The following is a 27759-nucleotide window of genomic DNA, read 5'->3' as shown; positions in this document are numbered from 1 at the left end:
CCCCAGTATACAGTGAGCTCCTGAGACACAACAAACACTGTGTCTTATTGAGTCCTGTGCGCCTCCTGCCCCGTCTGGGGCTAGACCAGCCTCCACGATGGAGCTCCCTCCATCCCAGGGCACCCAGGCTGTAGGTCCTGAGCCTGAGCACCTGCGAGAGACAAGGTAGACAGAGTGTCTCTGGCTGGCAGACCTCATCGCCTGAGGGAACAGGGAATTATTTTCACTGGCTAAGAAATTACTACAGGAGACTAGCTTTCCTGGGGAGCTGGGAATGAGGTACTAAACTATAACTGAAATTCTGGGTCTCTCAGAAGAACTGGCATCAAAAAGAAAGAATTAAATTTCCATTTGTGGAGTTCTCTGCCCAGAAGTTTCTGGCATTGCTTTCCCTCCATAAAACAATTGCTTGGCTGAGAAAGGATGAAGGGAACAAGGAAATGAGTCTTATTGCCAGGATCTGCCTTTGTGGGGCCCAGAGTTTCATCACCAAGGAAGCTGCCTCAGTTTCCTCAGCTGTAACACAAAGATAATGAAAGGTCACCAGCTCTCCCGTGGGGGTTCTAGGGGTGTGTGGGCGCCGTATGGAGTATGTGTCATGCCTGGCATACAGTAGACGCCTAGCCAATGCTGGTTTCCTGTCATTGACTCACGTACTTTGGGCAAGACCCCAGTTTCCCAGGCATGATCCCCTTGGTCTATTTTAAACCAGAGCATAACCGGGGCCACAGTGGCCTTGGTCAAGGTGGCAGCTGGTTTCCTAGGAAGGAGCTGGAATTCGGATATCCAAGATTATGCTGAAAGCTGCTTCTCTATCTGCCCCAGAAACCAAAGGCGCTGTCTCCACTAGCCCGTCTCTCCCTTGCTCAGTGGCAGTGCTGTCTCCGGGTGGGACCTTTTAAGGATATTGCCTGATGACAGGTTTGATCCAAACTTCCTCCCCACTTTTTTTTTTTTTTTGACATACGAGACTTAGATTTTACATCCCCCGAAGAAAGTTTTTTTAATATACACTTTGGAAAATAAATCTATCCTGTCGTCCCTCCCAAAGGAGCTTCCACCCCAGGGTCAGCAAGAGCCCTGCTCCAGGGTGGGGGGTCCCTTTTCATAGACAAGGAGGAGAAGCCAAGCTCTCTGCAGTTCCACCCCCTCCCCTGACCACAAAATAGCAAAGAAAACCTTTATCCAGGAGTGCTGTGAACCCAGCAGGCTGGCCCGGAGTGGCAGAAGGCCAAGGCCCGGGTTGGGGGAGGGGAACAGAATACTAGTGGGCCAAGCTCCGTGCAGGTTGGGATGGCAGGATGGGGGCTGCTGCTGTGGTCTCCAGACATCCCCAGGTCACATGATCTCGTTGTCTGGTGCCAGAGGTCACTGAAGGAGACTGCAGAGGGCAGCAGGGCAGGGACCCCAAGAGCCCAATCATTTCCACGACAGCATGGAAGAGATACATCACCTCCACTCTCAAGGAGAGGCAGGGCCGGGGAGGTGCTGCCGAGCCTGCATCTCCCGGCACTGCAAGGTCCGCTTGCTGTGAGGTTCACACACTTGGAAAGAGCAGAAGAAAGAGGGCGGGAACCAGGAATCCGGGGCCTTGTTATGGGTCTACTTCTGTGTGGGTCCTTGTCTGTGGTTGGTGGGGTGCATAAGGAAGCCTAGGCCTTTCAGAGCCGCATCTCCCATAGCTACAGGAGACCCTTGGGAGGTGCAGGGCCCACCGTGGAACACGGGACCACCAGTCTTCGCCTCAGAGTTGGCAGGGTGCCGCCTCTTCGCCCCTCAGCCCAGTCACTGCCATTCACAGAAAAGGGGGTCTGACTGCAGCAGCCTCTGGTCTCCGGCAGGTTCCCTATCCCATCAGGCTAAAAGGAGCTTAAATATTCCAGTGCCACCTCGTATACAAATTTATACTGTTCCTGAGAGGAGGAGAGGCAGACAGGGAGAAGGGGAGACAGGAGAGAGATGGGAAGGAAAATGCATTTAGAGGTACGGATTTTGGAGAAAACTTTATCTACATCTGTTAACAGTCAGCTTAGAATTATTCGTGTAGATTCTGATTCAGTAGGTCTGGGGTGGGGCTCAAGATTCTGCATTTCTACCAAGCTCCCACGTGCTGCTGCTGGTGGCGGTCTGCAAACCACAGTTTGAATAGGACCACGCTTAGAGCAGGTTTAAAGGCTAATACTAAAGTTCCTTATGGACGGTCTGTCCCCATCATTGCACCGGGTCTTCTCATCGGGGGTTCTGCCTACCCAGCCTCTTTCCACCCCTTTCTCCAGTGTCCTCTACCACTACCTTATACTGTAAAATTAGCGTAAGTTAATTAGAATAGGATCGGACTGGGTGGAAACCAGAATCCACATTCTACTAACCCAGAATCCCTTCCCCTAAGCCTGAATTAGTGACACTTTCCTAAGGAATGGGCAGGAAGGAAAACAAAGTGGGTCGTACCAGGGTTACTGTTCAGACTGTCCTGTAGGAAAGGGAAGCTGGTGAGGTTGGGAGCAAAGGATGTGGTGTGGTGCTCAGAAAGCATCTAGTCACGGAGTGTTTTTACTATTGGACACTATTTTCTTCAGGTTGAGGGAACCGGAGCCACCCCGGCTAGAGGAGAGCCGCTCTGGGGACACTCACCAGGGTCTCCACCATGTTGGACTTGTTGTTGCGCAGCGTCTTCACGATGTGGAACACGTCAATGATGTTCTGCTGCTGGATCATCTCACACACGCTGCAGATGGCACAGAAGGTCCCGCTGCGGCCGCCCCCACTCCTAAACATAGAGTGAAAGGTGAGCCACAGTCCTGGGCCCCACCTGTGGTGTGGGGAGTGGCTGCCCTGGCAAAGGTAAGGTGAGGCAATGGCCAAAGCCCAAATCTGAGCCACGTGTCGCGGTTTGAGTCCCATCTGTGCCATGAACCTGCTTTGACCTTGAGTGACTTTCATTGTCTGAGCCCCAAGTTTCCCATTCATATAATGCAGAGGTTGGACTAGGTGACCTGTGAGAGTTCAATGAGCTTGATGCTTGTTTGGTTCTAGGAGCATGTTCTAGTCACTCATGGCACATGGACCCCAACCTTCAGGCCAGGTAGTGTGTCTTTATACATGTGGTGCCTGCATCTTTATCTAAAAGGATGCTCTGGGTCCGCCCACACATCCAGTGAAGGCAGTGGAAGGTTACATGCGATTTTCCCATCCACTGAGGACAACAATACCAGAGACATCTTTCTCAGCCTAGGGGCAGCCAGCCTAGGTGTTTGGGTGGGGGCTGGGGAGTCTGAGATGCTGTATCCTGAAGTGACAAGTCTCTATTTGTATACCCCAGTTTAAACAAGACCCTACAGATCTAGAGAGCAGAGACAGAGGGCGCTTGGCACGGTCATCTCCCTGTCACTCCATCTTTCTGATGCTCCATATGTCATCTTCATGGGAACACCCTCCAACTCTTCTCAGAAAGTCCCTTTTAGAATCTGCCTGATTCGGAACTCCTGGGCATACTGCCAAGAGTAACTAATGATTTCATGTAATGGTCTGTGTCTAAAGAACATCTGGACAGAAACTAAGGAACTCAGTCAATCTCCCAGATGTTTTATCTATAGGACAGCCAACCACCAGATGTTTCAAGTACAGACAGTTGCCCTCCATTCACTGGCAAGTGCCTGCATTTCAGTGTCTGTTTTGGTGTCCCTGATCACCAGGGATGCCAAGGTCCCTGTTGATAGAAGGACACCCTCTGCTTTCCTTTGGTTCAAACTGCTGGTTGCCTCAGCGAAGGGAGACATGGATAAAAAGGTACTCCTGCAAAAGACTAAAAACCAATCCCATGGGAAAGAGTAGGAGGGGACCCCCAGGAGGGAGGGTTCAGTATTTTCTGGAGCAAGAACAGCAGGGTCCAAGAAGAGGTGGGTGGACGCAGGCATCTTGGGCCCAGTGGAGTGAGACCCTGATAGGATGGGTGTCGCTCTGTGCTATAGGTGAGGCCACCTGAATGTGTGGGAGAGAACTGAAGGGAGCAGGGGTTAGCTGGCAGGGGACCAGCTGCCAGTTTCTGGGATGTGAGCAGAGGCAGCTCAGCTTGGCTGATGTCACCCACCAATGTGACATGCAACACCTCATGGCATCTTCCTGGACTGTAGTCTGAGGCTTGCATCCTTTGGGAAAAGGGGATGCTACAGGTGGTGGCCTTCAGCTGTGTGTGTGTGTGTATAACCTCTCGTATAACTTCTCTCTAAGCTCTGTGATTCTTCTGATATGCATGCACCACCTTTTAGAAAGAGGAGAATGATAAGCTGGTTTTGAAAAGACAACTCAATTCTGAGGTCAAGGTGCTATTAGTGCCTCCACTAGCTCCACAGACACTTATTCTGAAGAAGGCCCGACTTTGGCTCAATCTTCCTTTAACACACCTTTTTAAAGAGGGAGGCCCTCTCGGTCATGTCTCCCCAGTGATTTTCAGGTTCTAAGAAGCAAAGTGAATGGTTGTGAATCAAGTGTTCTATACCCAGCTGTTATGGCTCCTGATTTGTTTGGGTCCCAGGTCTCTAGGATCCCTCTCTGAGATTACTTTATACTCCTGTGGTAGACTCTGACCCAGGCATTTGCATATTTGCTACCATGATAGTGCAGTTCTGTATGTTGGCAGATAAACTGTGTTTATTTTCTAAATATTTCAAAGCCCCACAGCATCTTAAGATGACCTAATTCAACATACCCATTGGACAGATGAAGAAACTGAGACTCACAAAATTAAGTGATTTCTTTGATGATAGCTTCCAGCCACAGTGCTTTAAGGGTCCTGACCTCCATCCTGCAAGATGACATCAGGGGCTGTTTGGAAATCCCCGTGCCCTAGCTCTGCCCATCCTAAGACATGAGGTGAAGGTTCCATTTCACCCCAGTAATGGAGGTATAAAGACAGCTGACCGGAGCCCACGGTGTCCTGGGAAAATGTGTTGCAGACACGGTGGGTGAATCCCTGGGTTTACTCAGAGGCAGTGTGGGGTGATGGATTCAACTGTGGATTCAACTCAAAACTCCTCTCTTAGCTGCCCGATGCCTTGCCCTGTCTGTGCCCCAGTCCTCTCACTGTAACATGATGAAATCTACCTCACGGATGGAATGAGGTGACTCATTTTGAGTGCCTGGCATTAAGCTCACTTAATCAACCCATTCCCATCCTTCTTCAGGAAAGAATAGAGCAGCATCTAGTTGGTGGAACCCTCTTCATCCTGAGCTTTCTCGTGACTGGCGGGACACATCGTGCCTCCTGCTGGAGGGCGGGGCTTATCTCCCTTTTGGGAGCATTGGGGTTTGTTCTGTCCACCCTCTGTGTTTGGGGAAAGGGCACCAGGTTTTGCATCAGTAAATGTCATATAACATTAGTTCAGGGCAACAGACTAGAAACTCCATTCCATTAAAGGGTTGCAGTTCCTTGAATACACTCCCATTGGCCTTTAAGGGATGTTGAGATGTGGTACAACCAGGTGTGCCTAGGGCTGGTATTTGTGCCCAGCCACATCCTCAAGGCCATCCTAGCACCCATCACTCTGTGTCCCTAGAGACCCCTCCATAGTACAATACTCACAGGCAGTGGACCACGGTGCGTCCCTCCCTCCCGTCGTACTGCTCCTGCCACTTCTCCAGCCGCCGGACCACTTTGAGCAGAGAGCGCTTGGAGGGGGGGGTGTCCCGGTAGGCAGGCCAGCCAATGTACTGGAGGTGCTGGACTATACGATACCCATCCTGTGGCTGAGAACAGAGAAGTTGTTAGGGCTGTTTTGCTGGGGACGTGGGGATGCAAGCCCTCCAGATACCTGGGGGTTGCAGCACTGTGTGGAAGACAGACTAAATGAGGTCTAAGCCATGTCATTGTGGGGAGAGTCACAGACTCTCTCCTTACTCATCTCTATACCTTTGTGCACACTGATTCTCCTGCCATGGCTGCCCTGCATGCACCCCCTCTCAACCTGGAAAACTCCTACTCAGTCTTCAAAACCCAATTCAAATGTCCCCTTCTTCAGGAAAAGCCTTCCCTGACTCTGCCAGTTAGAATTGATCTCTCTCCCTGAGGTTCATGTGCCAGAATATATCTCACTTTCCCAGTAGATTGTGAACCCTGAGGGAGGGGCTGAGTTCAGTTCATCCTGGGCCCCCAATAAAGACTAAAGTCACTTAGTCAAATAGCCACCATTTCATAGATTACTAATCTGCTTCCTCCCACCCTATACTCCTCCACCCAGCAGTGAATTTCTTCTTGGAAGCAACTCTCTTTCATTTTGGTGTTGTTCCCAGGGTCTAGCCCAAAGCTTACTGGAGCCAATCAAAGGCTGCATCGACTCATGCCAAAACAGCGCGACACAGTGGGAAAGCGCTAATTTCTAAGAAGTTTTGTCTACACGGCAGCAAGTGTGTCAGGAAACAGGCAGATGGCAGGCGGGATGTCGCCCCGCTCTGCGCGTCTCTGCGTTGGCGCCATGGCTGGGTCTGGAGCTGGAATCGGCAGAGGCATCACTTCCCCAAGGACGAGATGATCGGGAGAGAACAGCACAGACTCTCGGCTGGCAGGCAGGCTCCTCTCCCCGCAGCCTCCCTCTATTTTGGGGGGCACGGGAAGCAATGGCGGCGCACGCTTACCCGAGCCATGTTACAGATGCGGAATATTCTGTGGATGATGTCCTCGTCGATGTCGGCGGAGACGAACTCCACTTGGATGGGCCCGTAGCACCCGGAGGTCTTCTCAGGCCAGTACTGCATACAGAGCTGGGAAGGAGGTGACAGGAGGAGGCAAGGACAGGGTGGGAAGGGGTTAGTTTCATGTCATCACTGAGCCTTTCTTGTCAGCAGAACACGCTGGCTAGAGCGTAGGTATCGCGTAGGAAATTAGACTCTGCTTCCCCGCGGGGGAGCGGCCACTCATTCGGGGGAGTTGTGGGCAAGTCAAAGCTCTGAGCACAGAAACACTTTGCTATGCTGATTTCACACCATTTGTCAGCCTTGCTGGGCCTCACTCCCCTCACCTGTAAAATGGAGAGAGTGATATTTACCTTGACGTGCTGCTGTCAGGATTAGATAGAACACACCGAGGGAAGGGCAGGTACAATCCCCAGTTTTCTTTTCAGTAACGCGAATCACGGCAAATGCTTCCCCATCCAGGAAAACCTTCACAATGTTCATGATCAGATCACGAGCAGTTTTAGAAAATACTTAAGCTTTGGCATCAGGTAGGCTTGGGTGCAAATACAGGCTCTGCTCCTGACCAGCTGTGTGACCCAGCCTCAGTTTTCTCATATGTGAAATGGGGATAATTATGCTTACCTTGCACCAAAAGGTGATGCAGCATGGTGTTGAGAGCTCTTGAAGTGATCTTTCCTGTTTGTCTGGAATTGGGAATTAGATCCTATGGCTGAGAGCAAAGGCAACGACTGCCCCTCAACCTAACACAGTGTCTCAGCAGAGGTTGTTTTGTCACCAGGGGACATTTGGAAATGCCTGGAGACATCTTTGATTGTCACACCTGGGGGTTGCTATAGGTATCTAGTGAGGAGAGGCCAGGATGCTGCTAAACATCTTCCAAGGCAAGTATACTTCCCCCCACTGAGTACTCTGGCCCCAAATATCAACAGTGCAGACAGAGATTGACATTAACTGTGGCCTAAGATCACAAATCGTTCTTCAGGTTTATAGTCTCATCAAGAAAGAGAGATAGATTCTTCATTCCCCTGTATTTGTTGAGCCACCAGCTGACTTTAGTTGGAGAAAGAACAGTGAGGTAGTTGGCAGGGGTTGTGGCTCAAAGAGGGGCAAACGTGCCTCCTCAAATTCCTGGTTCCCAAGGGGCATGGTGGCAGACAGTGGACCCTGTCCAGGTCTACAGGCCTCGGCACTGGGCACAGAAGGGAGCTAAGATTGGGTTGCATGCTTGTTAGGGGCCACCCCAGTGCAGACAAAAAGGCCACGTGTTAGAAAGACCCTCGACCTGGGGGTTGCCCAGAGGACAGAGCTGAGACTCACAAGACCCTCCGAGGCATCTGAGGGCAGCTCGGGATCAGTTCCTTCATTAGCGGGGTCTGCCACAGCCTCCGCTGAGCTTGCAGACAAGGAGTCAGATTGTGAGAGGTGAGCCACAGAAACCCGGTGGCCTCCTCTCAGCCACCACGGATGCAGGGTTTTCATGAAAGCGACCACTGTCCCTTTTGTTGAGAGAGAATAGCCAACTCACCCTGGCCAGTCACATGCAGAAGTGTCTTTTTTTCTATCCTTCCTCCAGAACCGGAGCCAGAATGGAAAAGCCAGGAGGAGGAAAGATGCAGGAGACAGAAATGCACACGTCTCCATTTCCCTCCTTCCTAGCTGTGGAACTCACATTCCGGCTCAGGGATGACACTGCTCACAGTGTGGCCCACAGGCCACACCTGGCCAGCACCTGATTCTGTAAGTCAAGTTTTATTGAAATACCACTGTACTTATTCGTCTACGTATTACTGCCGGTGGTTGCTTTCGAGCCACAGTAGCAGAGCTGAGTAGTTGCCACAGAGACCACATTGCCTACAAAACCTAAAATATTGCCTATCTTGTCCTTCACAGAGAAAGCTGGCCAACACCTGTACTATTGGCTTGTTCTGGGAATAGAGGAGATGATGCATGTGAACAAACAGGCATGGACTAAGCACCCACTAAATCCCAGCCATTCACAGTATCATTGAACCTATCAGTGCTCAACGAAAATAACAATTACGATAATGCCTAACATCTAAAGCTGAAGAATTCTTCTTACCTCGTCTCAAATACTCAAACAGCAAAGATGTGCAAGGTTAGGTTTCCTAACGCAGTGGTGCTTGCTGTCCTGGCGTCTCCACTGGGGGTTAATGGAGCATACTAATGTGTGTGTATATGTGTGTGTGTGTGTTGGGGGGCTGGGCACAGGGGCCCCGTGGCTGGACAGTCATCTGCTGAGCTGGGCAGTAATGACAAATCCACAATTTGAACTTCATTTCTCTTTGCCACTGGCTCTTCTGCCTTGCACCCTTCCCGATAATGAGAGACTAGTACCGATAAATCTGTGGCTAGCCAGAGAAATCAGAACTCATCAGAATTGCCCATTAAAAAAAAAAATAACTGCCTTTATCACTTGCATTGAATTTAGCCTTGCCAGAGGTTGACTGTGATCCTGATATCAGGTACAGGGGTCCGAGGCATCAGGGAAAGTCTGTTACCCCCAATATTTTCAGTCTGGAGAGAATGCGGAATGATTTTTCTCTTTTAATAAGATTTCCAGACCAATTTCTCAAGCTAATAGGTTCTACTATGCCTCAAATAAGACTTCTATATTTGGGACACCTCTCTGCATTTGATTTTCCAGGTCACTCTCCTGTAATGCGCAGAGGGCTGGTGAAGTTTGCAGAATCCTTCTAATTCTAAACCAGGGCCACCCTTTCACTCAAGTTCCCTAATTCTCTAGATCGCATCAGCAACACCGTGGTGACATTCAGCCGGGTGTTGTGGGCAGATGTCGCGTTTTAGCTGCCAAGGGTCATCAGGGTCTCCCCACAGCCCAGGACATCACACATAATCTAGCCATGGGGACAGAAGGAAGGGGGGAAGCCAAGTGTTCCTAGTGACCCTTTGGGGCTCAGAAATGATTCTCATCAACAAGAAATGTCCTCTGTGGTTTAGCTCGAGGCTGTCCTGGTGCCCAGGCACTGGGGTCGAGCCTCGGTGGGCGCTGCCGTTCTGGCTGTGTATGCAGTGTAGCAAAAGGGCTCCCACTAGAAGTGCCCTGGGTTCAAATCCCAGCCCTGTCACTTTCTAGCTGAATGAGTTGGCCAAATCTTTTAGCTTGTCTGAGTTATGAGTGGCTGTGAATCTTAATGTGTCTGCTTAGCACAGGGATCTGTAACTAGTGAGCACTCAGTAAATGTGAGCTATAATTGTTAGGCAATGTGGGGGAGGCCACTCCAACGAGATGGATAAAGTGAAGTCTTTTTTTTCTCCCTCCACTTAGTAGCTCTTATGAAAATTTCTCTTTAGGGTTATACCCAAAGGACTGCCCTTGTGAAAATTCCTGATCAACCAGCTTGGGGGAGCAGTGGGGATGGGGGCATCCTGGACATGGGGGCACTGTTCTGGAGGGGGACCTAGGAGGTAGGGGAGGAAGGCTGGGTGCAGCGGAGCCAGTGAAACGGTCGAAGGGGAATCGATGTGTCATGTGCCCCCCCCCCCCCAACCTCCTAAATATTCAGCAAATTTATAATAACATGCACAGTGCTCAATGTTATTGATTTCCTGTGGAAACTAGCGAGGACCTGAACTTTGCTTCCTGGGTGACACAGAAACAGAGCAGAGACCGCATATGTGGTCTGAGGGGCCAGACCACGAACACATGAGCATCAGCATTTTATAGAAATCTTGGGGGTAGAGACCTATGGTTTCTTAAGAGCCTGGAAATGGGGGGTTCAAAAGTCCACTTGATTCTCTAAAGCCATGAGGTCTCAGCTGACCCGGGGCCACACATACAAGCAATAACACTTTGGTATTTTCTTCCTTAGATGGAAAACTGTCGAAATGCTCTCTCCAAGAATTGATTCAAATCCTTCAGCCTAGAGCCTGGACCAGCAGCCTTTTGCGACCTCATACCCCAGGACTCTCCCCTCTTACCGGCGGTGTGGGGAGGGAGGTGCTGTCTGTCCACAGTGGCCTCCCCTCTGCAGACACACAGCCAGTGCAGAAGACCACACCTGGAGGGAAGCGGTCCTGCTATGGCTGCTGACTTAGAAACGACCATGCTGCCCCCAGAAAAGCAGAGTGACTTTTGCTACTTATTGTCAGAACAAGTGAAACTGGGGGGAAATCATGAAGCACTTGTGGATAGCCCGGGAATAGCTGCCACACATGGTTCCACCAAGTGGCCTCCATGGCTGTGTGGGCCGCGCAAAGAGCAAATTCCCACGTGAACTGTAACAAACATTAAGGCAGCTCCACTGCTAAACATCATTTCTTGCTGATGGAATTAGAAAGCTTGTTAGTCTCTGGAATAAACATGCCCGAATGTGCTGAATGAAAACTAGCATATGGCTTGTTTCTTTGGAATAAACAATTTTAAAGCATATTTCCATGCATCTTAGCTATACCTTTCGTTAATTAAATAATACTTTGGCAAAATGGAAAAGCCAAGGAATGTCACAGCCTTAGAAATTAAGGACCCGACTTGTCAAGGTCCTTGTGATCCAAGGAGCAGGGCAGGGGAACCAATCCCAAGCCACCCAAAGGTGAAGTGAATTAGTATTGCTAAGAGAAAAAAATATAAAAGCCACCTGAATTGGTTTTAAAATTCAGGTCAGTGATTATAAAATTCCTTTAACTAGATTCGATAAAGAGCCGAAAACATGTAATTGGTTTTAACACTGTAGCCAGTTAAAGAAGACAGATGGTGGGTGAGGCAGTGGGCACAGGGACAGTAATCAGTGCCATGCCCACATCCCTCCTCCATCCAGCCTCTCCACGGTCCCCTGGGGTGAACAATGCATCTCCAGCAAGGGGGTGGAAACTGGCTTAGGACAGGACACTGACAGTCGCATCAGAGTGCGTTTCCCGGAAGGAAGGGTGGGGCTTCAGGAGAATATCTACAGAGGAAGGTGGGGTGGGTGGAAGGCAAAGCTCAGGGCAGGTTTTAGAAACAGGTAGGAAAGAGACAACTGAATTGTGCAACTTAAAAAACAATTTTTGACTTCCGGTCAGGATGACAGTGAGCGCAGACTCCTCCCCAAACCCCATCAACCTTATGTGCTGCAACCTACAGGTAGCTCAGCCACACCGCCAACATGAGCCCTACGGTCCCCAGTCAAACCACAGGATGTGGCACTGGTCCTCTTGGGAGCAATCTCATGAGCCTGGGACCTGGGGCTGCCCTGCCAGAGTTGCTGCGCAGGCTGCAGCTACAGGCTGCTTTGGCACGGGCACCCTGGCACACAAATGCTGATGCCACTTCAAAGAGCCGCCCCTCCAGGTGCTGAGGGCGGCTTTTCTGATGCTCGCGCTGTGTCATTGTTTATTTTCGAAAGGTGCCCAGCTGCTGCGGTGATGATATTTATATCAGTAAGTGCTCCATTCATCTGCCGGTTCCAGGGGATGCTTGCCAGCTGCATATGGCAGCCAACCTCGGGGAACTGCTGAGCCTGATGCGTTCGCATTTAGAGAATCAGTTCTCAAAGGCTGTACCGACCAACATCTGGGGCTGAAAGATCGTCATTCTCCCGGACCCGCCCCGAGAGGGGACGCTCTAGCCAACGACCTTGACCTTTGCTTCTCTCCTCTAAGTGTCCCAAAGTGAGGCTCTCTGAAAATACTCTGTGTCTGAGCTCTGGTTTAGCAAAAAACGGGATGCTAGACCAAGGGAACAGCAAACAGGCTTCTGTTGGCTCTGCTTTGCTCACGGGCTCATGGGGCGACATTCGCTCACCATTTCACTTTCAGGCAAAGGAGCCGACGTGATGCCTTGTGGCTCTGGAACTCCGCCAGGGTCTTTGTTCTATGGAAATCGTCTAATTTCACACTTATCGCAGATTCCAACCATCTGTTGCTTGGGCCCGACCCTTGGAGTCATCCTATTTTCTTTCACTTCCCACATTTTATTGGGTCTACCTTGTATGTCCAGAATCCTCTCCATCGCTACCACCAAGGTTCGGCCATATCCTCTCACCCCGACTACTGCCGAAGCCCCTCTCTGTTCTCTGCGCTTCCACTCTCAGCAGCCACCCGTCCCCCTCCCCACACCAACGGTCTATTGTCAGCACAGCAGCCAGGGAGGTGCTTTTAAAAAATGTTGAATTACTTTTTCAAGTCACTCCTCTCCCCCAAACCTGTCAATGGCTCCTCATTTCTCTCCGAATAAGATCCAAAGTTCTTCCTAAAGCTCTCCAGGACCTGTCACCTGCTGCTGACCCCACACTCACACTGCTCCAGTCTCAGTGGCCTCCAAGCTATTCCTCAGATGGGCCAGCCTGTGCCCACCATAAGGCCTTGGTGTGGGCTGTCCCCTCAGACCGGATGCTCTTCCTGAGATGCTCACATGGTTCGTTCTCTCACCTCCTCCAAACCTGGGCTCAGATGTGACCTTCTCGGTAGGTCACTCTATCACAGTTGCATCCTGTCCCCCAAACCAGCCTTCCGATCTTCATCACCCTACTCTCTTATTTTTCTTTTCCCCTGCACTTGTCACCTTCTAACATGCAATAAGGATACTACAGAGAGCGTGCTGTTATTGTCTCCCCTGTTCTAGAACAGAGGCTGCCCGGGAGATGGGGGTTTTCTGCTTTGCTCTCTGTGTTGCTCACTGGTGCGTCCCAGCACCCAGAACAGCGTCTGGCAAATAGCAGTACTCAGCAGACACGCCCAGGGAACGAGCAGAACCTGTCCCCAGCGTCTCTCACCGCAAACCCAAGTCGTGCCCAATGTCACCTCTGTCACCTACTCCCCTCGGCGTCCCCACCCTCCCCGCTCCCTCTCGCGCTCCCCCACCTGCCTTCCCCACCTGGGCCGGTCGCAGCCCCAGGCACTTGGCTGCCCGGAACAGAGCCCCTGCGGCCCTCCGTGACTTCTCCTTCTCATTCCTCTCCCACATCCATCTGGTCCCCAAGCCTGGGACTTTAACTCTGACGGCGTTTTCACATCTAACTTCCATTCTCCCGCCTCCTGGTCACCTCCTCAGCCAGCTCATCCCTTCATCTTCTGCACATCTGTAACATTCTGCGCCCCAATCTCCAGGTTTCCAGGTTTTTATTCCAGCTTTTTCTCTTCACTGGCCCCAAGACTCAGCCTTCGAACAGGAAACTGTCACACCACCACGCGACCTCTCAATAGCTCTCCTCCTTCCACAGTATTTTCAAACTGTGCTCCTAGGAACCCCAGGGGTTCCACAAAGGTACCTATGGTAGGTGACTCTCTAAGAGGTACCAGGAGGAGCCAAAAGCCCAGGTGGGTGAAGCTCTAGACCCCCTCCCCCCACTTCAATGCTAGGAGGTCTCAATTGTACCTCCTTCATTTATTGGACTTGAACAAAAACTTTTAATATGAAGAAAGGATTCTGTTGCGTACAAAATAAAAGCCTTAAAAACAACAACCACTCACCTTGCTGCAGGCCAGGGCCCAAGCTCCTTAGCCCGGCATGGGCGGCCCTCTGCAAGCTGGGCCCTGTGCCCTTTCTGGCATCACCACCGTCTCCTGCCCCAGCCCGGGCCCCGCCACACTGCGCAGAGCTCCTCTGCACGCACTCACCCCACCCTGCCTTTGCCCCTGCTGCTCCCTCTGCCTGGAATGTCCTTTCCCAACTGCTCCATCCCCCACATGCCAAAGCTCTGCTGCCTTCTTCAAGGCCAAGGTCACCTTCTTTCTGAAGCCTTCCCTCACCCTGTGGGCAGAATTAATTGTTCCCTGTTCCCTCCTGCACAGCGCTTCGCCGCTGACCTCTATTATAGTGCTGCCACGCGAGGTGGGGACAATTTGCTCATCTGTCTCTGTAGCCAGACTGTGAGCTCCTGGAGGCTGAGACTATAGCTCAGATTCATTTTTATTTTATTCCCACACAAGGCCACCGAGTGACTGGGAGTTTCCTTCACGATAGTGAAAGGACTGCTTTTCAAAAACCCGAAAGGCCAGTGTCATCTCCTCTACCCAGGAACAGCTGCCCTGCATGGGGATGTGGGCTCCAGACACTGTCCCATGCATGATCCGTGTCCTGCGTCTTGAGCCCAGGGATGTGCTCTAGGCACATGATGCCTGGAGCAGTCAGACCCAGAGGGACTCAGGCAGAAAGCCTGCCGGACACGAGGACCACCTCTGATGAAGCCAGGGCATGGTTCGCTGGTCAGTGGGCAAAGGGTCCAAGGTGCAAGCCCAGGCTCTGTCTGTGCAGCTGCATCATGTAGGGGGTCAGGGTGGGTGGGTGTGGCCAGGCATCAGGATAGTCTGTGGGGCTGGAGACGCTCAGAGTTGGGGACAGCAGTCTCTTCTGTGAGCTCTGCATGACTTGGAACAAGGCCCTAACCAGTGCCTGGGGAATGGAGCACAGAGTCTGGGACTGGGTGGCAGGGGGCCAGACGAAGCCCATACAAGGGGGAGTCACTGCTGGGATACGGAGGGCCCTGAGGTGGCAGGGCCTGCAAGGAGATGCCCTGCCAGAGGCTGAGTGGGCTCTCTTGGTGCTCACAGCCTCAGTGTCCATCACACAGCAGCTCGGCTGGGCAGAGGCAGTGCTCTGCTGGACCTCAGGGCTCTCCCTCCAACTCTAGGGCACGGCTGTCCTAATGCACCTGAGCACCTAGGGCAGTGGCCAGGCCTCCTACCTGGGCCGTGTCCATCTCATTCAGCATCACCACGGAGGAGCAGTTATAGTCGAACACCAGCCTCCAGAAGTCCGCCACGGTGTTGGGTAGAGGGTGCTGCGTGACCACAAAGGCGGCGGGCTGCTTGTGGCTCTGACAAAGGAATGACACAGGCTTTGTAAAATGTATATCCATCAGTGATGTTCTGATGCTGATGAGGCCCGGATGGCTGCCAGAGGCCCCGGACCTGCCAAATAGATGACACAGAGCACCTGGCCGTGCTGTTATCTCTGGGCACCCTGGTGGCAAAGGGGACCTTTTTAATGAACTCATTCTCTTCCAAACTGAGAATTTCATTAGGAAAGTGTCACTCGGATGGGGATTATCCAAATAAATTATTTGTGTCTTGGAGCTCAGCAAATAATCATCATTACACTCTGAAATGAAAGATTCTGGATGGAGATTCACTGTTCTCCTGGCCAAGGTTTCTCTTGGGATAAAAGGGATGTCTTGTGTCCCTTGCCCAGGGTGCTGCAGGATCGGCTCAGCCCAGGGTAGAGAGCTCCTGAAGGGGCTCACATTGCAGGAGGCTCACTCCTGCCCAAGGCTGGAATGAGGCTGAGCTGGCCTGAGTTCAAACTCAGCTTTACCACTTGTCCATTATGTCATCCATCCGTCCATCCATCCATCCATCCATCCATCCATCCATCCATCCATCCATCCATCCGACATTCATGCATCCATGCATTCATTCAGGCATCATTTGCAAAGTCACTTTTTTTGGTGCTAAGCACTGGCAAGTTATTAGATCTCTCCAAATCTCAGGTTCTTCATCTGGAAAATGGGAATCATAACTCCAAGGGGATGACGTCCTACAGACTGAATGAGATTTGCGTGTGAAAAGACCAGCAAGCAAGAACGGAGCTGTGAGCCTGCTGTCAGGGCAGACACACCCCTGACTTGGTTCTTCAGCCTTGGCTTGGACATTGTGCCGGCACACCAACACCCAGTACAGTTCTAGAAGACAAATAAATGCAGTCCCATATTCAGATGGGGAAACTGAGGTCCAGAGAAAACGGCCTATGAGAGTCTGGACTATACCTTAAGCTCTGACAGGGCCCTATTTGTTACAGTCCTGTGAGGTGTTTGGAAAGATTGGGGAGCTTCTCCGCCTCACTTGTGGTTTGTGAAACCTAAAAAATAGTCCATGATTGCAACAAGTTCTCCTAGGAGAGGGTCCCTAGTGGAGTTCCAGATGTTTTCAGTGGAGTCACAGGTCAGCAGGAAGATGGGGAGAGGAGAGGAGATCACCCATCCAAACCAGGCAAAGATCCTGCCAAGGAGATGATCCAAAGCACCCGTTCACTCTGTGATCTCTCAGGGCACTTGTGGCCAAAAAAAGCCATGCAATGGTGGATCCCACCTATGCACTGGGGGTCCTGTGTTCTAAGGGTCTTTTCCTGGCCAGTGGAATGGTCAGAGGAAGGTCTGGAGGCAAAATAGTTTTTCCTAAAGCCAAACTCTCCCTGCATACAGCAGGTCTCTGGGCCATTGCCAACTATGGAAAAGAATCAGGCTTTCAGAATCAAAGACTTGGGGTTCGGACCCTTGACTCCATGGCTTCTCAGCTAGTCTGCCTGGAGACAGTCATGGGGATACCCTGACACCCAGTACTCCTCTAGAAATGGGATAATAATAGGCAAACGCGAGCCAGACAGTGTCAGTCCAGGGCCGGCCTGGTGCCCACCGCTCGGTGAACGTTAGTTTCCTTCCCTTCCCCCGTGCCCGTGATAAATGCTCTATTAGGCCAGCATGCCTGACAAAGCCTTATCTGAAAATATGTTCGAGATCCGTGCTCCTGCTGGGTTTCAGGGACCAGCCAGCAATCCATTTCATGGATAACATCATCCCTTACCAGGGAAACATTAAAAATTAACCCAGAGGACTTCATATTTTTCTGCTGGGAGCAAAGCTGCTATGGTTACCAGATAATGCATAGACTGAGCTGGAATACAGATAAGGACTTTTTTTTTTGGGAAGAGAGGCAAAGGCCCCAGTGATGGCTCACAGGAGAAATGCCCTGTGGACACAGAGAATACTATCAGCATCAGAGCTTGCTTGGAAGAAGGCATTTGACTCCAGGCAGTGTCTAACCTACTAAGCGGAGGCCAGGAGCATGTGCGATCCTTGCTTTGATGAGGAAGGCAGGGAGCGGGAGCAGGAGTCGTGACAAGTAGAAGACAAAGCTAAGGGGAACTTGGAAGTGTGAGTGCACCCCCAGGCTCCATCTTTTACCACACATGCATGCACACTTGCACATGCATGCACACACATGCATGCACACATACATATATATATGCACCCCTTGACCTTGGAACGCTCCAAAGCTAATGCCAGAGGTCTTCTTTCCATTTCCAGCTATTTGATATGACCAGACTCTCCCTGATTCTGGGCCCAGGCCTTCCACGGAGGACTTGAGCACCCTCTGAGCAGAGGCTAGAGCACATCCCTACAGAACTGGGACAGGCACTGACCTCTTGTCATCTCTCTGCCTGCAACATCTACGACCCTTGGAGAGAAAGTTTCAGGAGGCTCAGAGGCCAGAGAGGTAGTTGGTGGTCTTGGCCCCAGAAGAGAGTACCTCCTGTTCCTGTCTGCTCTGGGAGAGATGGGAGGTTCACCTGGGCTGGGTGGATGACATCGTGGGGAAGGGAGCCTGGCAGGGCTCATCCCCCATCAGGCAATGGTATTCTCAATCCTGAACATCGGGAGGCAAGATGTCTGAGTCTTACTGAATGGAGTAAACTGTGGTGTGGGGAGGCTCAATAAATGAATTCTAGAGTGTGAACCAGGAGTCCTGGGTTCTGGCTTTACCACTAGCTCTCTGGGTGACGTTCAGCAAGTCTCTTTCCTTCTATGGCCTCAACTTCCTTTGCTGAAAAGTGCAAGGATGAGACTAGACGATTTTGGTTCCTTCTTGCTGCAAATATCTCTACTCCCCAGAAGTGTGGGGACAATAACTGGAAGTAGCTGGAGGACCCAGGGAGAACCATGCTGGTCAGGAGCATGAACCCTTTGGGGCAGGGACATAACCCGCTAATCCCAAACCAGGTTGGGGTGGGGTACCCTTTCTGAGCACCCGATGCTGAGAAAGCAGGAGACAGTGCCCCTAACAGAATAGTCCACGTTCCCATTGCTGCCTCCCACTGCACTGACTGAGCATCTACTAGGTGCCATCTTCCTTCCTGCCTCTGCACAGGAGTTGTCTGGGAACAGGTCTGGGAGGTCCTGGCATGTAGAATATTCCCCGAGCTGCACTCAAGGCTGAGAGTCAGCTCTGTTGGCAGCAGGAGCGGGGACTAGGTAGGTGGTGGTGTCAGGGGAACCACTTTAAGCTTTTGTCAATTCTTTCCAGACTCTTTATGGGAGCAAAAGAGTCAAAAGCACAGCTTATGGGCTTGGACAAGAGCCTTCAGGGGGAGCAAAGGTCCTTGGGGCCAGCAAGATCAAAAGCAAGGAGAGAATGCTCGGGGAGGCCCAGCCACCTCCACCTGGGGACGAGCTTTTCCTGGAGAGCCAGCAGGAGCGTTCCCCAGCAGGGCTCAGCTTACGTCCATCAGTGCCGCGTTGATGTAGTTGCTGGATTCTCCATCCACTGATATGAGGAAGGGCAGGCAGCGGTCCAGGGGCAGGACGTCCATGCTCCGATTCTTATCGTGGTTCCGAGGCAGGAGCCCGATGCTGCAGTCCTCGGGCCGGACGTGGGGAGTCACGATGTTGAGGGTCTGCGGGTGCAAAGGTGGATAGACAGACAGCTCGGATGCTTGCCCAGAACAGAGGGACAGTGATGTTCAAACTCAGCCTGACCCCCCATCTCCATCCTTCCAGCTTGGCCTCTGGTGCCTTTCCCAGGGCGGTTCCTCCTCTGTGGTGATATCCTATCATCTGCAACCCAGGTATGTGCCCTTCACCGGGAATTGAACCCGCGACCTTTAGGTGCACGGGCCGATGCTCCAAGCACTGAGCTGTCCTGGGGGCAGAGGGAGCCAAGTCTCATGTCCCAACCCTGGAGCATTTCCAAAGCTCCCAGGGGAAGCCATGCTGTGGGTCTCCAGCCCCACTTTGAGTAGTGAGGGTCTAGGACACACTCCAATTGTACAGAAATATTGAGAAAACCCGTCTCTTCAGGGACAGAGGAGCATGAAATTCACACCGACCTGTGTGTATACACCTGTCTCCACCCGCAGCTTGGCCTAGAACTAAACATGCCCTCAGTTCAAACCTAAGCGTAGCTAAAACAAGCGTCGGCATCGCTGAGTGATGGGCACCACAGCAGCGCGCGGCTGGTTCATATTCTGGAATTCACTCTGCAGCCACTACAGCTGCAGACGCTGGACGCCCGTAGACATCAGCTCTCACAAAGAAACCCACGCGTGTGCTCCGGGCCCCTGACGCCGGCTGCGCCACTGGGCCTGGGCTGTGCTCATACCTGAAATTCGTCTTTGATTTGGCTGGAGTTGGTCTGGGGGTCCAGCCTGCTGATGTTGTAGTAGAGGGAGCGGAACTCGCACACGGGGATGGCGGTATTGCCACAGAGGCACGCCTCCAGGATGGCGTCGTGCACGAACACGTATTGCTCCTGCAACATCAGAGCAGAGCAGACAGGGCACCCAGTAAAAACAGTGACTGGGACTGGGTGTCCACACTGAGTCCGCGGCTGTGAAGGATGGGCGTCACCTGCACTGCAGAATCCCCACCTTCCTGCCTATAACTGGAAGGGCCAAGTTTCCACATGCTTTGTGACGGCCTCAGCTATGGTGAGTTTTGTCCCTTGTGTAAGATTGAACAGCATCGTCACAGGTAAAAGTTAGAAGCTTGTGGATGTGCTACTGCAGGTGCTCTTGGTGTCCTGCCCCTGTCCCCTCAGCTGTCATCTTGGCCTGCTGAAGGCTGCTTACCAGATACCTGGGATTCACGCTGAGGGTTTTTTCCTAGTCCCAGGGGCACACCTGGGCCGTTGCAGGGTGAGCCAGCAGGGTCGAGGACCTAATGCCTCAGGAAGGAGCCCTCAAGCAATGCCAGGTGGAGAGCTGGGGTACAAAGACCTAAGTCCCATCTCTCCTAAGGGGGGCCCTTGGAAGAGCATATCCCCACTATCTCAGAGCTCCCAGGACTGTGTTCCAGGTGTCTACAGGGTGAGAGAGCTTAGCAAACACTTTAACAGGGTCAGGGCTCAATTTCCTTCCCTCCGCTCTCACCATCCAGTGTGTCTTGGGATCCGCCACCCCAAATAACCCACTTGCCCTCAACTGCTTGTCTCAGGGGCTGCTCCTAAAACACGTGACGCCCCCTCTGCCACCTCCGCTCTTCGCGCCTCGATGCTCTCTTCTCCTGGACACCACTCCCCTCTTCTGTGCCTCAGTGGCCTGCTTCCTCTGGAAAGTCTTCCCTAAATTCACCAGGAGGAAGGCGGTGTTGTCACCTCCTTAACAAATGTGTGGTGAGTGACTGCTTTCCTGCAGAACTTGGCCCACCTCTTTAAATAAAATGCTTATCTGGATGCATGTGATGTGAATGTATGTGAATGCCTGTCTCCCCACCAGACAGCGAGGACCACAACCTGTCTAATGGGAGCCAGCGAGCCTGTCTTCCACGTGCGTGCACCTGGGACCAGAGGAAGCGGCCTCTCGGCTTTAGCAGCCTCACCAAGAAGCTAAAGACTGGCCTGTGGGGGCTGGCTCAGGGCTTGTAGCAGGGGCCTACATGCACAAGCCTGTAAGTGGAGGCCTCCCGGCGGAGCCAGCGGGAACTGGCCAAGCCCAAAGCCGCGGCAGTTTCCCTCTGCAGGGTTGACGATGGAAGCATCGCTTTGTGTGCCCAGTGCTGACTGTCCTGGCACCCACAGCCTTCACTAGAGCCAGAAGGTGGGCTTATTACAGGACTAACAAACCATTGCTCCGAGGAGTAGGAAAGGCAGAAGAGGCTGCCTGGAAAGACAGTGTGGTTCATGGGGAACAGCATGGCCCTTGATGTCACACTGACCCGAGTCCTACCATGATCTGGCTATGGGGGGCTTTGGGGACACAATTGCTCAGTTTCTTCATCTGTAAAGTGGGGTTACTAGTAGGATTTACCCCATAGGGTTGTTGTGAGGAGTAGAAACAATTCCCCGAATGCAAAGAACCTAGCACGATGCTTGGTACATAGCAGGTGCTCAACAATAACGATGAACCCCTCCCAGTTCCCTTAGGTCTTGGGCTGTCTAACTGGACAGAGGGGCGCCTGAAGGTCTACTTCTCCCTCAAGGGCAGGGCTGTGTGTTCTCTCCCGTGGGATCTCTAGCACCTGACTCAACAACTCAGTAATTTCACGACAGTGACTAAAGCAATGCTGGGCAGAGTAGGCATTCAACAAATCCAGTCCTTCCCTATCTCTCTTCTCTTTCACCCAAGGCAGCGATATTATTCATTCAGCCCCTGCTTAGATGCCCTCGGAGGTGGGGAACTCACCACCATTCCTCACTGATGGAAGCCCCTGAACTGTGGGACCTCAGGGTTGGCAGGGCCGTCCTAGCTTCAGTGATGGTCTCACCATATCAAACCACGTACTCCCCGGGCCCCTTTCTATAGGTGACACCACCCGTGGGTCTCCTTGTTCTGTTGTGCTCCTCCCTGGCCAGGGCTGCAGGCGGCCGCCGGCTCAGTCCTCCGGGACCCACCTCCGTCTGCACCAGGTTGACCCTCTGGGCGCGGAGCTCGCGCACGCAGTTGAAGATGTCCACCACCCCCTCGTTCTCCGCCATGTCGAGCATGGTGTCGATGGCGATGAAGCAGCCCGTCCTCCCGGCTCCAGCACTGGAAGAAAGGAGAGTAGTCTGTGTCACAGACCTTGAGGTGGGACCAGCCCTGGGGAGGCCCCTCACATTCAGCCCTGTCCCCTCGGACCTTGCAGAGAGGTGGCATGCCACAGAGGTCAGAACCTGGAGACCCTGAGCAAAGGACTAAACTTAGAGCCATTTGTAAAATGGGAGAGTACTCTTTGCCTTTAGGGCCATTTGACCAGGATTGGCTTATTTTTGTTGTGTGCATTTAGCAAACACTCACTTGGCACTTACCAAGTACCAGACATTGCTCTAGGTGCTTCACCAATGTTACCTATTAATTCTCTTACGAGGCTGTTGGAAAGTTTATCACCCCATTTCACAGGTGAGAAAACTGAGGCACAGGGTGCTTACCTTGCGTGAGGTCAGACAGCCAGCAGGTGGTGCAGCTGGGACTTTAACCCAGGCAGTCTGGCTCCACTGTCTGTGCTCTGACACTCCCTGTCTTAATAACAGTCATAGTACATACATGTGTGTAGGACAGTTTCCTCATCTGATGGCTAAAGATAATTAAATGCACACAGTTTTGGAAGTGAAGACCGAGGGAGGCTGCCTTGGCTGTGTTTTCGTCTTGCACCCCTAGTGGAGACGAGTGTCTTTGACTCACAATGTGGAAACGAAAGGAATGCAAAGAGGAAGAGCGATGGAACCGTAGGGAAAGCAATGCTGCCTGAGCACGAATCCAAGGAGGACAGGCCAGTGGGGCCCGTTGCAGACAATGACCTAGAAAGTAACCTGTGGGAAGCAGAGTTTCCATTCATGGTAAAATTTCATGGTTTGAATGACATCTGACTTGTATTTGCCCTAGAGCACTTCATCTCCCACCAATCCAGACCCCCAAGAGGGGACTCAGCTGGCTGGGGCCTCAGGGCCTAAGAGCCACCCCATCCATGTCCCCTCTGAAGTCTCACCCTCGGCCTGTTTTAGGGGCAAGAACTAACTTGACTTGATTTTGGATCTTAGATCCCTCTCCTGGCATCCATGGTCCTCAGTTTTCTTCCCCTTACAACACACCTCCCTGCAGGGTTCTCATGAGGACTGAGCTGTGTTTATTTCAGCGTCACATAGTAATTAAGCTCATGCTATTGGGGGTCAGACCCCTGGGATCAAATTCTTGCTCTACCACTTACTAACTACGTGCCTTGGGTAGATGACTCAACCGCTCTGGGTGTCAATACCCTCATCCATAAAATGAGGCTGAAAACAATAAATAGACCCACCATGTAGCATTAATAGCACAATATATGTAAATTGCATGAAATTATGTTGAAAAAACACAATGCATATAAATTGCTTTGCCCTGTGCCTGGCTACATAGCAATTTCTCAATAAGCGGTTGCTATGTATATTTGACAAATATTTATTGAGCACCTATTAGGCATTAGATGCTGGGACTGGGAGTGGAGATATGAAGATGAGTATGGCGTGGTTCCTGTCCTGCAGGATGAGCAGTCTGGAGTGGGGGACAGCATTAAGAGGCAGAGAATGTCCAGAATTCTCTTAGGCGCCTAGGATATGTTAGCCAACCCATTCAGTCTTCAGAAGAGCCTCAGGAGCGGGTGCCACTTGCTCAGGTGCATTAAGGTGACTGGCTATGGAGATAGACATGGAGGCATCGTGCGAGGAGGGCCTGGTAACTGTTTGCCACGGTCTTCCTTTCTCCCTCACCCTGCTCTGGCTGCTCTTTGGGACATATGACTTGAGGGCTACTGTTTTGTTGTCCTTGGGTTGCAAAGAGATAGAAAGCAGAGAATATACGCAAAACTCTTGGAGAGCCCAGGGGGTATAACGAGTAGGGCCTCTGCATCCTCAATTGCCTCATCTGTGAAATGGGATTTCTAATTCTCATCTTGGAGTCGTGGGGAAAGAAAATAGATGCCACGTGAGAAAGACGTGGCTCTGAGACATCTCCAGTTTATGGGGTCACGCCTTGACTTGACTCAAGACCTTGACTGACGTGGCTCTACCAGGGCAGGGCTGAGGTAACCTGCCTGCAGGGTCGGAAAGATAGCCTGGCCCAAGGTCACACTGGAGAAGAGAGTCACTGGGAAGGAGGCTGAGTGGCGCAGGCTAGCCGGCCTTCGGGTCTGGACATCCACCCTCCTCCGCCTCTTCACATCCTTGACAGAGTACTCCATCTCCATTTAGGAGAATTCAAAGATGTGCCAGTCATTCCCAATGTGACCCTCCAGGTCAGAGCTGAAAATATCTCTTCTCCACAATAAGGTGAAGCCTGACCTGTCCATTTACTCTCTATTAGGGACCGTGCTGGCCGGAAATTGATTTTTACAATAATAGAAATGAAGAGAAACCACTTCCAAGCATGCTAGATATCCCAGCTCACCACCCTACACCTGTGTGACCCGAGCGAAGTGTCTACCTGCTCGGCACCTCAGTGTTCCTGTCTGTAAAATGGGAATGATAATGGTACCCACCTGTCAGGGTTGGGTGAGAAGTGAATGAAATAATATGGGTAAAGGGCACATGTAGAAGACGCTGTCAGGGGCAAGCCCTTGTCCCCAGGTGGCATTACTATTTCAGGACAACAGAGATAACAATGACTGCTACTGCCACTCCTGTTCTCGTTAGACCTCAGGACCTGGTTCTCATCAGAAGGCTCTGGGCAGAGCGGACACAGACGGGGCCACTGGACAAGATGGTATCCCCCTCCCTGAGAGAGCAGAGCAGCAGAGGCTCCCTTTTTTAGGGTTGAGGGGGCTTTCACTTACCTGCAATGGACCACGATGGGCCCAGCTTCAGGGGGGTTGAGGAACTTGACCTGGCGGACAAAGCCTAGGAGGCCAGTGGCATAGCAGGGGACGCCGTGGTCGGGCCAGCTGGTGAAGTGGAAGAGGCGGAGCTCCCGGATCTCATGGTAGCCTTTCTGAGGAGAGAATGGGCCTCTGTTCCTCCAGCTGCTGCTCCCATATACCTGAGCCAGTGCCATGGGGACCACAGCTGCTGCACTGAGGAACCAGTCTCCCTGCTGTCAGGGGGACAAGGCCCTCAAAGGGTTAATAGGTGCTCCTCCACAGAGGGGTTCTGTGATCTGTTACATGTGGGAACTTGGGAAGTAGATAAAGTGAAAATGATTGCATCACTGCAGGACTTGTCAGAGCCTTTAGTGTGCTAATATATATATTTGAATCTCCAAGGGGGCGTTATGACACCCCCAGGTTTGCCCAAGAGATCTTCTTTTGATAAATATTTCATGGAACTTGTATTCAGCATAACAGATTCACAGAAATGTTGGCCTTAAACACCAAGTTCAAATCATTTCCGGTGGAATATGAGGACTTTCAGAGGTTACAGTCTGGGTTCCTTCAGTTTTCCAGTCCTGTCTATGATAGTTTCTGTGGCTTTAAAACAAATTACTGGACTTCCTTATTAATTAGATTCTTATTTAGAATTATATGATATAGAACAAACAAAAGTCAAGCTTCTCTGACCGATGGGGGAGGTGGGGCCTAGGGCTCCACTCAGTTTCCCTTCTCCTCTCACCACCCCTCACATAGACACCCTCCAGTCCAAGTGACAGTTCATGACTATTCTCTGGGCAGGTCACACCCTGGGCCTTTGCTTGTGCAGTGTCTCTACCTACTTTTCCCTCTTAGCAGTCTCCTGCAGATATCTGGACAGCACTGAATAGGAAGCATGCTCAATTGTTCATTCTTTCAGCTAAAGAATATTCACTGAGGGTTATCCATGACCAGCCACATGTTAGGCATAAGGAAGGTGGAAATAAAAGCCTCTGTCTCTGGAACAGCTCATGATCTAGTTGGGGAGGGAGACTCCTAAGTGGATAATTCTATTAAAGTACATAAAGGAGTGTCAGCTAACCCCTTCTGGGGAGAGTAGAAATCAGAGAAGGCTTCCAGGAGGAGGTGATGCCTGACCTGTATCTTGAAACATATCAATAGTGAAAATAATGGCTAAAATTTATTAATCATACACTAGGTGCCTGCCACTCTCTGAACACTTCAATGTATTATTTCACTGAATCGCCATGCCAATACTCATACTATTATCTCCTTTTATGGATGAAGAACTTGAGGCTAAACAAGGTTAAGTAACAGGGTTGCCATCTGAACCCTGGCTGTTGGCTCCACAGTCTGAGATTTTAAGCACTATGACACATGAATGCCTGAGTGTTCCCAGGTTGAAGAGATGGAGGGATTCCTAGGCAGAGAGGAAGTGCAGGCAAAGCACGGGGACAGGACTTTGCATGATACATGCACAGAATCACAGAGCCCAGGGCAACTTCAGAGGAAAGTGGAAGACAGGCAAGGGTGGACAGCAGGACTGGGGGTGGGAGGCTGGGTGGGTGCTGGACCCTGGAAGGCTTGGAATTCCACTTTCAGGCCTTTGGACTTCATCCCAGAGGCACTGGGGAGCTAGAGGGTGGTTGCCCAGATGGTTGCACAGAAGGGTCAGTGCATCAGACTTACATTTGAGGAGGCTCACGCCAACTACTATGAGGGGGATGGATTTGGCTGGGTGTGTTGGAGAGCTGTGTAGAGGGCACTGATCATGCCCACCCAGATCCCCTTTCCCAAGCCAGGGCAGCCCCCCAACTACTTTGAGTTTTGGCTGCAGACAGCGCAGTATTACCCTCTTATTCAGAGAATTGCTCTCAGAGAATTGCTCCCTTGGGTGGGGGGTGGACAGCTGACAGTCAGTGACTGAGACTTAGAGTGACCAATTGAGTTTGTCAGTCTGCCCAGGATTGAGGAATTTCCCAGGAAGCGGCCTGTCCAGTGCTAAATTCAGGAGGGTCCTGGGCAAATCAGGATGATGGGTGACCCTAATGGGGTACAAAAGGCCTCTTGCCTCAAGATGAGATCAACTATGTGGCACAGTTCATGCCCTAGAGCTCCTGGTGGGACTAGGCTGAGGCTCGTCTCCACCTGAGACCAACACCCTTGCTCGGCTCCTTCCCCTGCCCTGTCCTGTCCTGCTTCCCTCCCTCCCCTTCTCCTCAACACATCACCAAGGGGACCAGAATCATCGCCTCAGGCTCTGATTCTTGGAAACTCTTGTGACAAGTCAAGGCCAGAGGCAGGGAGCGCTGTCAGGAGGCTGCTGCCCAGCCCTGGCGGGAGTGAATGAAGGCCCAGGTTAAGGTTCTGCTGGATGAGCTGAAGTACGGGAAGAAAAACAGCTGCAGGAATACTTGCAGTTTTTCATTCCATCCTCTGACTGAGGCAAGGGGTCAACTCTATGGCATGGTTTATGCTCCAGCCCCTGTAAACCAGGCTAGACTTCCCCTCCTCTCTTCTGCTTCTCTCCCTCTCCTACAAGTTTCTTTCCAGAGTGGCCCCTTGATGAACGATGTGCATCCGATCCTTGTCTCAGGCTCTGCTTTGAGGGAGCCCTAAGACCACATCGATGTACCTGTGGTCCCCCTTCCAGTGGGGGTGCTGCAGGGAGCAAACGTATGTCCAGCGCTCAGCTGTGCACACAGGACCAGCACTGCAAGGGCCAGCTCTGGTCCTCACGAGGACTTTCAAATCCTGACGGCAAGGCTCTCAAAGCACTGAAGTCCCCAGTGTTTCGGCATTCCCCGGCCTG

The 27759-nt window shown here is 51.7% G+C and overlaps 1 protein-coding gene across 1 annotated transcript in view; it reads right to left on the bottom strand.

Moving 5' to 3' along the window:
• Positions 1-854: 854 nt before the first annotated feature.
• PTPRT (protein tyrosine phosphatase receptor type T) overlaps positions 855-27759 on the bottom strand; it is a 511569-nt gene continuing 484664 nt past the window's right edge. Inside the window, exons 22-30 of the mRNA XM_087819279.1 lie at positions 24918-25072; positions 22027-22162; positions 19798-19947; positions 18920-19093; positions 15330-15461; positions 6628-6753; positions 5579-5742; positions 2632-2767; positions 855-1913 (exon numbers count right to left, since the gene is read on the bottom strand). Coding sequence (XP_087675405.1) covers positions 1860-1913; positions 2632-2767; positions 5579-5742; positions 6628-6753; positions 15330-15461; positions 18920-19093; positions 19798-19947; positions 22027-22162; positions 24918-25072 — 1227 coding nt within the window. The 3' untranslated portion in view covers positions 855-1859. The remainder of the gene's footprint in view (positions 1914-2631; positions 2768-5578; positions 5743-6627; positions 6754-15329; positions 15462-18919; positions 19094-19797; positions 19948-22026; positions 22163-24917; positions 25073-27759) is intronic.

Source organism: Miniopterus natalensis, chromosome 7, assembly GCF_054644295.1.
Source record: "Miniopterus natalensis isolate mMinNat1 chromosome 7, mMinNat1.hap1, whole genome shotgun sequence".
Lineage (NCBI taxonomy): Eukaryota > Metazoa > Chordata > Mammalia > Chiroptera > Miniopteridae > Miniopterus > Miniopterus natalensis.
This window is presented reverse-complemented; position numbering and strand designations above follow the sequence as displayed.